Genomic DNA, 13,950 nt, shown 5'->3' with positions numbered 1-13,950 from the left:
GAAATACTTTGGAGGTTGTAGATTGTATCTTTTGTCAAGAGAACCCCAAATGGGATTGCAGAATTGGACATACAAACGGCTGAACAACCAAGGATTGTGTCATGATTTTGAATTGTCCTAAGCGTTGATTCACATATTCCACATCTTTGAGATCACATCATTCCTTTATAAAAAGTTTGTTGAGTAGGGTTTCTTTAAGATAACTTTTTACTTTAAAGTGATCAGATTTGTCCCACAGTCTTATTTGACATAGGCCTTTACTACTGATTTATGTGAAGTGCTTTTAGTTTTACAGGAAAAAAAATACATCAAAATGTTAGTTCTTTTATGTGATTTTAACTTTATTTTTCCTCATTTCCAATGACAGACATTTCTTTAAGTTGAAGCATTTGAGACTATATTGTGTGACATATCCTGGGCATCCCTTTGAGAAATCCTTGCTACTGACAGAATCATGTGGACAGTTGTCATTGAAACTCCCCATTGACAATGTTTGTAGTAGTTTGCTAACTGCCTATTGCCTTTCTCTCCTCTATGATGTACTTCATGCTTTGGGGTTTTGTATTTTTAAGAAAGATGTGATCATGTTAGTGATGACAATATCCTCACAGTGGTTAGTATTACAGATATGGCTAATAATTGTGGAAGGCTATGATCTCCAAAGAATTAAGGTTGCAGATGATCCAAAGCAGAGGTTTTGGTTTCATTTTGTTTTTTTCCATAACAGTATTTTATTATTTTCCAGTTACATGTAGCAATAGTTTTCAATATTTGTTTTTATAAGATTTCTAGTATCAAATTTTTCTCCATCCCCCCCCCCCAAGACAGCAAGCAATCCGATATAGGTTATATATGTATAATCACATTAAACGTATTTCTGCATTAGTCATGCTGTGTAAGTGTAAGAAGAATCAGAGCAAAAAGGAAAAACCTCCAAAAAAGAAAAACAAACAAACAAAAGAAATACTCTGGTTCAATCTGCATCTAGATTCCATAGTTCTTTTTTTCTGGATTTGGAGAGCATTTTCCATCATGAGTCCTTTGGAACTATCTTGGACCATTGTATAACTGAGAAGAGTCAAGTGTATTACAGTTGATCAACACACAATATTGTTGATACTGTGTACAATGTTTTCCTGGTTCTGCTCATTTCACTCAGCATCAGTTCATTTAAGTCCTTCCAGGTTTTTCTGATATCTGCCTAAAGCAGAGGTTTTTAGCCTTATTTGTGTTCTGGATCTCTTGGTCAGTCTGGTGAACCCCTACTCAGAATCCTATTTAAAAGTGCATAAAGTGGAAGCGTTTTGTTCTGGCAAAACCTTCCTCCCGGCCGGTTTCTCTTGTACCCCAATAAACCTGTTCTCTTATTCCTGATTAAAAAAAAAAAAAAGTGCATAAAGTAAAATGGATTGTTTATGTATAGTTATCAAAACATTAGGGAACAAAAGCAAGTTCACAGACCTCTGGCTAAGAACCTGTGACCTAAAGGATAGTGAAAAGGTGCGTGGTAGGTTTGTGGGTAGGTAGACTGCACCACGGATAGTTTGACCAGAAGAGGAAGTGGGTCAGTCATGTGACAAGAGTACCAGATGGAGAGCCTGAGGATTGCATTTGTGTTTGTGAAATATTAAAGTAACTAGACAAGACATCACCTCTTTATTGGGGAGATCCTCTTAGGAGGCTGAAAGGGCATCTGTGATAATCAGACTGAGAAAGAAGGCATGAGCTGCTTACCATCTATTCTTGTAAAGAAAGTTCTCCTTTTGATGACACAGGGGATACATTGAAGTATTTATTAGAATGTGAATTAATTCTAATCTATATTAGAAGAGTTTGAGCTTTTTAAAAAGTGACACAAGAGGCAGCAATGTATAGTGAATAGAGAGCTGGACTCTGAGTTCAAGTTTTGCTTCTGATGCATAGTGGTCACAATCCCAAGCAAGTTAATCAACTTCCCAGGATGCCTAGCAACTCTCCTAGACTAGAAAGCCTAGAGTCCTTGTGAATCTGCTGGGTGTAGTGGGTGTTTCCTAACCTGCATTTTTCTAAAGCAGTGAAGTTACAGGTCCCATGGGGGGAAAACAAAGCTCAGTTTTCCTTTAAAACTGTGCTCTGCATTGAATTATTGAGATTTTTTTTATTTTAAAGAATAACCTTTTGGACTAACACTAAGAAATTAAGATTTCTTACATTAGTGTATTTTCTTAATGTGTTTCACTGGTCATTTGTAATAATTGTTTTTCAGAAATCTAGGCATGAAACTGACTAAGGCAGCCCATCAAAGCAGAAAGGCTTTTTATAGGTGAATCTGGAAGCACAAAGAATAGACCAGAAATGGGAAAAAAAAAAAGACGAAACGGGAGAGATTTTTTAGTGTTTCTGTGGTGGTCTATTCATTTCACTTTGATAGTATGGTGACTACAGTTGGGCTCTTTTCATAGCTCGGTTGTGGGTGATCATATGAGGATGCTGAAATGATCATTAGTAAAATGAAGAGTAGCAATTCCAGTCAAATGTACACAGAAGAAATACATGCAGGAAGCAACCTTTAAGGATTGGTTTGATGATTTCTCAAAGATCCAAGTCTTAAAAATGGTAAGTTGTTCTTGAATTTATCCAATAAAAAACCAAAAAAGAGGCCGGTTTTTTTTTTTGTTTGTTTTTGTTTTTGTTTTTTTCTGGGGGAAATATCCATGAAGGTCAGAGTTGAACCTTTTCCATAACAAAGATTTTTGTTGTTGTTGTTGTTTTGTTTTGTTTTGGTGGGGCAGTGAGAATTAAGTGACTTGCCCAGGGTCACATAGCTAGTTAAGTGTCAAGTGTTTGAGTCCTCCTGAATCCAGGGCTGGTGCTTTATCCACTGCGCCACCTAGCTGCCCACGTAACAAGTTTTTGATAAAGCCAACAGTGTTATTCTGATGACTGTAACTACTGTTCTGCAGAAGTATGCTTGCCATGACACTCGTACCTTTATTTTGATAGAATCAAAAGCTAATGGAGGGGCAGCTAGGTGGCACAGTGGGTAGAGCACTGGCCCTGGATCCAGGAGGACCTGAGTTCAAATCCAGCCTCAGACACTTAACACTAGCTGTGTGACCCTGGGCAAATCACTTAACCCCAATTGCCTCACCAAAAAAAAAAAAAGCTAATGAAAATTTAACAAATTCATTCACTGTCCATGAATCCCCAAACCTCTTTCCTTGTGGGAACATTACTTCCCATTTAAAAAAAAATGATAGCTTTGTAGTTTTAAAATTTGTGTATAGGGTTGTAGAATTTGAGATTTGGGGGACAACTTAGTGATCTTTTGGTTCAACACGTTCATTTCGCAGATGAAGAAATTGAGAGTCACCGATGGAAAGTGATGTATGTAATCAGTGTCACAAGATGGTAGAGAAGAGAAGTCTTTCAGGCGTTCTCATATTCTTGTTTGCTGGCCTTCTCCATTATCATATGGCTTTTCATATGAAAAGTTTCCACCCCACATCTCTGGGTAAAATGCTCACAGAAATATTTAAAGAGGGATAAAATCCTTCCTATTTGAAATTTGCATCTGTTACTAAAACAAATCAAGCAGAATAAATGAGATTATGTACTCTGAAACTGTAGTTACCTCAGCTGTTTTGTAGTTTTGAAGATAGTTTGAGGTTAAAACACAAATTTTATTAATTTTAAACATCGTTTGTAGAGAATAAAGCTATGTTTTATACACACACACACACACACACTATAAGTATACACACATGTACAAATTACTCTCCAGCTGCTGGTCATTTTTAGTTGCTTATCTCAGAATCTCTCACTCACTACACTAAAAGTCACTGTGCTTGTGAACTTGAATTCTTTCTGTTGAGGGCCTCCCTGTCATCAGGAACCACAGTTTTGGAGTCATTCTTGACATTGCATTTTCCCTCCTCAGCTTCCCATCCAGTTGTCAGGTCTTGTTGATTCTCCCTTGGTGACTGTACTTCACATCCATCCCCTTTTTCCTGTCCATTCAGCCAGTTGAGACCATCCTCACCTCTAGTCTTGACTGTTAGAATTGCCTGCTGACTGCTTTGCTTATTGCCAGTCTCTCTCCATTCTGGTCTGTCCTCCACACTATGACATGCCCCTACTCTGTTACTCCTAGAGCCTCCCTTGTACCTCCAGCTTTCCATTTTGGGCATTTTAAACCCTTTCGGGGGGATATCACTTCAGCCTCCTTTTCTAAGCCTGGTATGCATTACTCCTTTTCATTCACTTTACAATCCAGCCAAGTTGGCTTTCTTGCTGTTCCCTACATGTGGAATCCCATATCTTGACTCCGCACCATTTCACAGGATGTTCCAGGTGCTGGGAATCCACTCTTTTACCTCTTGAAATCGTTCTTTTCCTTCAAAAGGGAAGTAGCATTTACTCTTCCCCAACTCAATGGGCCCTTGAACAGCTTGGGGAGGCCTAGAAACCTTTTCTCTGAAAAATGTTTTAAAATGCATAAATGTATATTTTATTTATTTATATATATATATATATGATGGGGGGGGCGGGGCAGTAAAGGTTAAGTGACTTGCCCGGGTCGCACAGCTATTAAGTATCAAGTGTCTGAGGCCAGATTTGAACTCAGGTCGTCCTGAATCCAGAGCCAGTGCTTTATCCACTGTACCACCTAGCTGTCCCCACATTAATATATGATTACAGAGGAAACCAATTTTATTGAAATAGTTATCAAAGTATTTTAAAGAAAAAGAAGTTTATGGATGCCACATTAAGAAACTTGGTTGTGCCTGAGTTTTTCTTGCCTCTCCCTAGCTACCAGTATATACTTCTCCCTTGATAGATTGTCAGCTCCTTCCCAGCAGGTGCCCTTTTATTTTCTGTCTTTGTAGCCACAGTGCCAGACATCTTTTGTAAATGGTGGTTGATCAAGCCAGTGTCTTTAAAACTATCCTTATAAAATGCCTCTCTTCAATTGTTATTTTCTAAATTTCTCTTTCCACTGACACTTCCTGTGAATTTTGGGGCATTTCTGTTTGTGAATGAATTCTTACGGCTGGAAGAAAAATGGAGCCCAGGGTTTCTCTTGTTCTAAGGATATAGCCATTTGCCATTCATTCTCATATGCAAAAAGATACATCTTAAGACCTCAGAAAAAACCCTAAACAGATCCTGCACTTGTTTTCTAGGTGAAACAGTGAGTGCTGGAGATGCCTTATGTGAAATCGAAACAGACAAGGCTGTGGTCACATTGGATTCAGGGGACGATGGCATTTTGGCTAAAATAGTGGTAAGTTGCCGTTTGTAGATATAGAAGTGTTATAATTCTATTGCTTAATTAATCATTTAAAATACTTTGAAAATTTATAGTGTAAATATATATTCACGTTTGCCTTCGCTGTATTTATGTTATGCAGAGATTTAGTTTCTCATCATTAGGAAGTTTATTGTACTTTATTGACAAGAGAATAACCTCATTCAAGCTTTTATTTTAGTCTGATTTTTTTCATTACATTGGAATGAAGTCCAGTATTTATCTGAAAATCAAAGGCATACAGCTACTGTGTCTTATTAAAATCTTTAAAATGAAGGTACTGACACATTAAATGTGAATGACAATAACTGACTTTCTTGGTAGTAGGCTGGCGCTAGTGTTTTCTGTTGGGCATTCTGAGCAAGCAGATTCTGGGCAGACCGAGGGTATTGAATCTCTCGAACCCAGGAGCCCCAAGCTACATTGTGCTAAGCTGATCTGATATCTGCACTAAATTTAGTACCAGGGTCACCAGTCTACAAATTGGACCTGGTCATAAGAGGAGCAGGTCAAGGCCCCTGTGCCAGTTAACAGGAAATTGGGCCTTTAAGTGACCCCTGAACTCCCAACCTTAGTGAGAAGTTAGGGAGGCACAGGCTCTGCATTTCTTCCCTGCCCTCTCCCTCCCCTCCCTCCCCCTGCCCCTCCAAAAAGATTTCCTATTCCTGTTTTTGTTTGTTTGTTTTTTGAAATTATAATCATCTTTGCAATATCCATAGTATTCAGGGGCTTGTATTTGGGTAGAGATTGTAGCTCTGTCTTGTTACTTCTATACAATTATCTATTTATTTTATTCCAATGTGAGTTGTCTGCTTTTGTAAAGAGTTATGTGGCAAAATTAAAACCACAAACTGACTTCCTTTGTCACTTGGTATATTCTTGGGATCTACTTGCCATCATTGGTGTGTTGGCAGCAAGTACAATTTTATTTTAATGCCTGTCCCCAAGAAGCTGGCATAGAGGAGAAAATCCACTTTGAACATTTTCTGTGCCTGGCTCATAATAAGCACTTAATGAATGCTTGTTGACTTCACCTTATTTGAAAGATGTACACATAGAAATATACACATATGGGGGCAGCTAAGTGGCGCAGTAGATAAAGCAACAGCCCTGTATTCAGGAGGACCTGAGTTCAAATCCAGCCTCAGATGCTTGACACTTACTAGCTGTGTGACCCTGGGCAAATCACTTAACCCTCATTGTCCTGCCCAAAAAAAGAAAGAAAGAAAGATACACATACGTACATATATTTATGCATCTATCATCTGCCTTTTCACAAAAATATGACTAATGTAATGAGACTTTAAAAATTGCAAACATATGAAGATGTGTATGTTCAAGTGAGCATAATGCCCTTAAAACCAATTATCTTTAAAGGGCTAGACATGATTTTCCTTTGAGGGAGTACTTTAATGAGATGACAGCTTCATGTATCTGCATGTGTGTGTTTAAAGTGATACGTTACTTTGGGTTTGTGTGTCACATGGCCTCGCATTAACTTGTTATACATAAAGCAGACATTTTCAGCATCGAATTCGTGTCCCTGTTGTATTGCATGGAAATGGCATTATTGTTATTTCTCTTGTTCGGAATGATCCTGATGGAATTGGAAGGTTCTCCATTTATGTCTCACTTGGCTGTTGATGCTTTTAAAGATGCTTAGATGGCAGCAATGGCTCCTTTGCTAATCCGGATGTGATTGGGAAAGTCATCTATAGAAGAGCTGCAGGTTTTAGAGGGTCATGCCATTGTATGCCACTAGTAAGGGATTAAGAGGCTGTTTATGTGCCCAGCGGCTTCTATAGACGTGCTGCTCAGAAGAGACTCTTTCAAATTGTTTGGTTGATTGTCTTTTGTGCTAGAAGAGGACTGAAATGACATCACTGTGTCGGGATCCAGGTACAGTGTGTCTGACTGGCTGATCAGACCACTCCAAGCCCCAAAGGCTCTACCACATGTCGGGCACAAATCGTCCAAATGAATATTTGGAGTGCAGATGTGTCTAAATGTGCACATTTCATGTTTCTTTTGTGCTACTGCAATTCTGTTTTACTCATAGAGCACACCACCTTCTCTGAGGCAGGCATGCCAAGCTGGGCAGACCTGTGCCAGTGTCTTACAGTCGATCCCATAGTTCTGCAGAGAGACCTTGAGAGTGTCCTTGTATCACTTCTTCGGACCTCCATGCGATCACTTGCCTTGTGTGAGTTCTCTGTAAAATAGTCCCTTTGGGCAAAAGTGTGTTTGGTATTTGAAAAAAATGGCTAGCCAATTGGAGTTGCACTCTGAAATAAGATTAGAAGAAACACTTGATGAGGAAAATGTGATGCAAGTATCAGAGAAGGGAAGTTCTTTTACTCTTAAATTCCCAGGATTTATGGGAATTGATATTTAACTCTCATTACATGAGGGAAAAAAATAAAACGAATTCTGTATTTATTTAGAAGAATCCTAGGTTAGAAAATATTGGAAAAGTCTTATATCTTCTAGTACAGTTCTTGCCTCTAGGTTAAATTATTTTTTAAAAATCCAAATTAGTTGCTAGAAGGTTTGCCCACCTCAGTAACTGGGCTCAGTGTTTTAACCATCTTTCCCATTGAGATTTCTGTCCAAAATCTCTTCCTTCATTTTGTGCCCATTTCTTTTTGTCCTATCCTCGTAGGAGACAGAGAATAACAAAATTAGTGTCTTTATTTAAGAATTCAAACAATAGAGAACAATTAATTTGCTCCTTTTTTCTAACACATTTCTTGACACAGAGTTGGTGTTTTTTAATAAATGCTTCTTAATTGATTTTCTTCAGGTTATATAGCCATCACTTCCAGTGATTTTTTTTGAGAAGCCAAGAAACTTTATAAATCCTATCACTATATAACCATTTCTCATAGGTCCCAGATTTTATCCCTACAATTATTTTGATTATGTCTGCTGCCTAAGCACCAATTCAGCTGGGTTATATATTCTTGGACCATAACTCCTCAGGATGAACTTGCAAGTTCTAAAATAACCATTTGTTTGAAAAGAAGACTAAGATTGCTAAGAAGCAACCCATTTTAGATAGATTCTAAACATCACTTTAATTAGTGAGACAGAAATGTTACATAATCAAGTAGAAGAAACCTGGCCTGTTCTCCTTTGGGAAGTGACTCAAGAAATTGGTTTCACCTTGCATCCAAATGCAGTGCATCGCCCCTCATGGCTGCTTCCTCTCACCCGCAGTACTCATGATGACGGTGGCTGAGGGGAAAAACACTTTGCAGTTTATGTTCCAATATCTGTTATAAGGGATGAAGAAATGGAAAAATGTTATTAAGGATTTGAAGAAATCCTCTAAACTAAGTTAGCATTTACCTTGTTGCCTTTGATATAGAGATGAACACAAAGGATTGAAAACAAAACATGATGGAAAATATTGCTTGAGATCAATAAATGAAAAAATAGAAGCCTCATACCTCTTTATCATGAATATTATCTTTAAGATGAGAACAAGAAGATACCTGAAAGGATGAGGATTAAGTATCCGTAATAATAGCTGTAAAGAGCATTTATATAGTGCTTTGAGGTTTGCAGAGTGCTTTACAAATGTCATTTGACTCTCCTAGCAACCTTGTGAGGTAGATGCTGGTATTTTACAGATGAGGAAACTGAGGCAAACAGGTTAAATAATTTACAGTAGGAGTCATTTAAAATTACCTATCTGTGTGTGCCCAACATTGATAAAGTAGAATGAAGATGAAATGTACACAGAAAGGGCAGCTAGGTGGCGCAGTTGATAAAGCACTGGCCCTGGATTCAGGAGGGGAGGACCTGAGTTCAAATCCGGCCCCAGACACTTGACACTTACTAGCTGTGTGACCCTGGGCAAGTCGCTTAACCCTCATTGTCCCACAAAAAAAAAAAAAAAAGAAGAAAAGAAAAGAAATGTACACACAATACCAACATGTTAGCTCCAATCTGACTTACATCGTTTGTCACCAGACAAAAAATTGTTCACTTTCACTGAGCATTCCAGCCTGCTGATGTTTGGGCCCTTGCCTTCTTCAGGACATATTCAGGTCAGGTTTCATTGTAATAAATCCCCATATATGAGAGTCTTTTAATGTACCCCAACGACTACCACACATTATAAATTCCTTTTTCAAAGCCACCAACTCCAACCAGCTGCCCCTTCCAGGGCATGTCAGCCAGCTCAGCTGAAGCAGTGGGGCAGCCCTGGTTGGTGCCCATACTAGTTGAGTCTCTGCCACTGCCTTGACCATTCAGGGTTCTGTCCTGGGCCTCTCTTCTTATATACTCTTTCAGTAATCTCATTAGTTCCCATAAATTTAATTCTCCTTTTTATGCACTTGAATCTCAGATTGAGCTTTAATCTCTCTTCTCAGCTTCAGTCCCTGATCACCACTGTAACGATTGGAATGATGCCACCTGCTGGAATGTTACTGTAGGAAAGCTCCGCCATGAGGAGAAGGTGTCTGAGGGCAAGCCATGTGGCTTTCCTTGGCATCAAGAAGTGATGTTTGCTCGTGGGTACTGTCAATCAAGGCTACCAGCCAAGTAGCTTGGAGATGCGTGCGAGTAGATGGGATGTTCCCAGTTTCACAGGAGGCTTGTGGTATGAAGGAGGTGTGGCTCACTCTCGGGAGGACTCTGGTGGAGAGTGGAGCTAAAATGCACGTTTCCTGAGATAGATAGATGTAGGCATCTAGGCCTCTTTCTCTCTCTCCACCAAATTCTTATTCTCCTTAATAAATGCTTAAAAGTCTAAACTCTTGTTAAAGCTTATAATTTATTGGCGATCACTCATTAGATATTTTAGACAGACTAGCTAGAATTTTAGCCCCTTACAGATGGTGACCATGAGGGGACACGAACCTTCAATCTTCGAGGAACATGTAGTGTTTCCTTGATGAAACATCAGTTGTCTATTGGGTATTTCAAACTGGTTATCATGGAGACATTTTAAATGCAATAGCTCCTGAAGTAAGTTCATCTTTCTTCCTAAATCCTCCCCTCTTCCAAATTTCCCTATTTCTGTAAAAGGCACCACCAGTAGAAGGATCATTCTAGGTTTGTAACCTCTGCATTATCCTGGACTCCTCACTTGTCCTCAGCCCACATAGCTAATCAGCTGCCACATCTTGCTGTCTCTGTCTTCACAGCATCTCCAGCATCTGACCTTTTCTTTACTCCCAGAGCTACCACCTTAGTTCAGGCCCTCACTTAGATTATTGCAATAGCCTGCTAATTAGTCTCCCTTTCTCAAGTCTGTCCCCACTTCATCCTACGCACTGCTGCCAAAGCAATTTTCTTTAAATGCATCTCTGAGCATTTGACTCATATATTCATCCAACTTTTACTTTTCTATTGCTTATAGGAAAAATATAAAACTCCTCTGTTTAGCTTTTAAAATCCTTCACAACCTTGCCTCAATCCACCTTTCCAGTCTTATTGGACATTATTCTTCGCACATTTTGCAGACATGGATGGAATGCAGTCTGTACCTGAAGAGTGAATATGGATATCACTGAGTTAACAAATCACTGTGTTATGGTGGGGTGGTTTTTTAAAAAATGCTCTCCAGTATTGGTTTCCAGCCAATGAACTGTGGATCCTCTGCTGCTATGGAGTTATTCCAGGGTATCCATGATTCCATCTGGGCTTCACGCATTGTCATTTTGGTTTTTATTGAGCTCTTAAGAAAATATTCAGAGTGACCACATAATAAATGCACTGGAAATTGAACTAAATCTCACATTTGTGAGATTCTAAAATATATGTGTAGCCTTTATGAACATATTCACATATCTTTTCAAATATATGTATAGACTTGCCATTAAAAAGAGGTCCTTGTACTTGAAAAGGTTTGAAACTACTGATGTTTTCTTTTTCTAAATCTTTTTTAAAATACAGAGATCCAAGTGGCACCCACATATGGTAGAAAGATGAAGTTTAGGGTTTGTGTTTTATTACCATTGTTGAATCCAGCCAGCATGTCAGCATTTTCAATAACCACACTATATCACGAACATCAGTTTGTGGTATGCTGTTGTCCTCAGATCACCCAAACTCGTGGCTGCCTGCTAAGTCTCCATTTTGTGCCTTTGTATGTCGAGTTGGGGCCCTTTGCAACTAAGCTGTCATTTATCATACTTGCCCTCAGTCTTTATATGACTGCCCAGTGGTAATTACCTTTTAGGTGAAGGCACTTCTTCCTCCATCCACGTTTGTTCCACTGACCACACTTTACAGCTCTGTGTGTGTTATTCTAGAAAATGAAAGGTTTAAATATTAAGGTTTCTTCAAGCTCCAGAATCCTGTGATTCTTGAAATATATACCCGAGACATTGTCTTCCACCTGAATGTTTGTCCTCATTATGGTTTTTGGTTTTTGGCTTATCTTTCACACTTATACTAATTTCCCGTCTTCCAAAGTGCTCACAGCCACTCTTGGCTTCATGTGACCTTCAGTTTCACATAGCAGTGGTTCAGGAGTGTAATGATTGGAATGACGCCACCTACTGGAGACTTACTATAGGAAAGCTCCACCGTGAGGAGAATGCCTGAGAAGGCAAGGCCATGTGGCTTTTTCTTGGTGTCAGGAAGTGACATTTGCTCATGGGTACTGTCTATCAAGCCTACCAGCCAGTCAACTTGAGGAGCCTCCTATTTTCTGGGAGGGGACAGGAAGGAGGAAGGAGGGCCTGCGCAGAGAGCTCTGTCTTTTGGGTTCCTGACTTGGTGATGACGGCAGGAAAAGAGAGAGAGGAGCTGAGGAAAGATAGGATTGCGAGGTTGTAAGAATTCTGTTCTCAATCTTTCTCTTTCTATATTTCAATAAACCCTTAAAAATCTAAACTTGTTTTATCAGTGATTTTAGTCAGTTTCCCCCAAAACTGGGGGAACAGATTAGAACCCACCTTTAGAATTTGAAATTTCACAGGAGCAAATAGATTTTATTAATGTGAAGAAACCTCTCCAACTAATAATCAAGTTGACATGGGTTCTCCCTCCATGGCTTCAGTGTGCTCTACCTCTAGTGCTCGCAGTGTGCTGGAGACATTGGTTTTTTTCCTCCTGACAGCATGTGGATACCAGAGCACCACAAAGTTTATTCCTCTCTTGAGACAAGGCCAGCCCATCTTTCTTGGTCCTGAGTTATTGCTTTTCCTTTGTAACTTTATTTTGTAACAGATTGTAGTTAGCTCATGATTCTTTGTTGCTCTTTAGGTGATCCTTAATTTCAAGTACTCTGAGATGCTTTTGTTTCATAGAAGTATACCAGAGAAATATTGGCATTATCCTCTGGGCTTTTCCTGTTTGTATAGTTTAGCTACATTCCTTAGAGTCATTGTCAATTTCTAGAGGCTTTCAGTGTTTCAGGCCTTGTTGCAGTCAACACGCTTTCTTCTGAAAATAGGAGCATCAGGAGGACCTCACTGTACATAAGGCCTGTTTTATTCTGGGCTGAATCTCCTCCATTGTGTTGAAGACCACTGTTACATTGTTTGAACATTGCTACCAAAATGAGATACTCTTTGACTTTGGTTTTCCTAATGTACAGTGGAAACCTCAGGGGATTTGAATTACCCGCCCTGGCTAGTCTGAAGTCTTACCTCACTTACACATAGAAGTCTTTCAGAATTGATAGCATTTTTCCAGCTGCTTGGTATTGTATTTTCAATGTCTGCAGGTAGATGTTGCCTATTCATCTTGTTTCCTAATGCTGTAAAAAGAGTGAAACAATTGATAAGCCAGTTTTTAACTATTTTTAGCAGTCTCTGCAGCTACTTCCTTGCCATGGTGAAAATGGCATATGTAAACAGGACTTTGCATTATTCTTCTGTATGCTTTGTTCAAAACCACATGCTTTTATGAAAATGAAATCTAAATTCTACGTAATTTTAATAGAAAAGGGAGAAAAAAAGGCTATTTTCAGAGGCATAATTTTTTTTAACCATCAACTTTTAAATAAAAAAGTCACTTTGTTGTTGTTGTTGTTGTTGTTGTAGACTTTTGGGTTTTCCCCCTTATGTATTCTTGTAATTTCTGGTTTTAACTACAAATCTAAGTATAAAAAGGTTATGTTTACCCTATTTTACTAAGAACCAGAAAAATGTAATTAGAAGCTACCTTGTTAGCAAAATAGCCAGAAGAAGTAGTTTCTGTTAGGTAGGCAGTCTTATGATTTGTTTTAATTAAAGGAGTAATTTAGAGTGTAAGTTATTCTTTAGGAATTTCATTATTCTGTGTATCATATGCTCAGTGTTCAGTGCCGGTGTACAAGATCCAGAGCAGCATCTTCAGAGTCAACACAGGCTCCTGTCAAAGAGCCATGCCATGGCTTCTTCCGGCAAGTAGGTAAGAGCCAGATTGTAGAAGTCTTTAAATGCTAGGTGAAAATGGCAGTTAACTGTCTAGTACTATACTGAAATGTTAAGGGAGGGATGCTGCCTATCTTTTGCTATATTTGGTAGACAGTGGGAAAGCACTCAAGGTCTTCCAAGAATGACGTGATGAGAAAAGTTCATTAGTGAGATTTCTCATACAGGAGTACAGAGATTGAATTAGAGAGGAGATTGACGGTGAGTCTAGGTGATAAGAGGTGGAAGCTTAAGTGAGGGAGTTTGTGGCAGAGAAAGAAAGGGACACATAGAAGAGAT

General features: G+C 38.9%; 1 protein-coding gene across 1 annotated transcript in view; it reads left to right on the top strand.

The window, feature by feature from the left end:
- Window positions 1–13,950, top strand: part of PDHX (pyruvate dehydrogenase complex component X) — a 75,397-nt gene that overhangs the window by 19,768 nt on the left and 41,679 nt on the right. Inside the window, exon 3 of the mRNA XM_043970013.1 lies at window positions 5,166–5,266. Within this exon, the coding sequence (XP_043825948.1) occupies window positions 5,166–5,266 (101 nt within the window). The remainder of the gene's footprint in view (window positions 1–5,165; window positions 5,267–13,950) is intronic.

Source organism: Dromiciops gliroides, chromosome 6 (genome assembly GCF_019393635.1).
Source record: "Dromiciops gliroides isolate mDroGli1 chromosome 6, mDroGli1.pri, whole genome shotgun sequence".
Classification (NCBI taxonomy): domain Eukaryota; kingdom Metazoa; phylum Chordata; class Mammalia; order Microbiotheria; family Microbiotheriidae; genus Dromiciops; species Dromiciops gliroides.
This window is presented reverse-complemented; position numbering and strand designations above follow the sequence as displayed.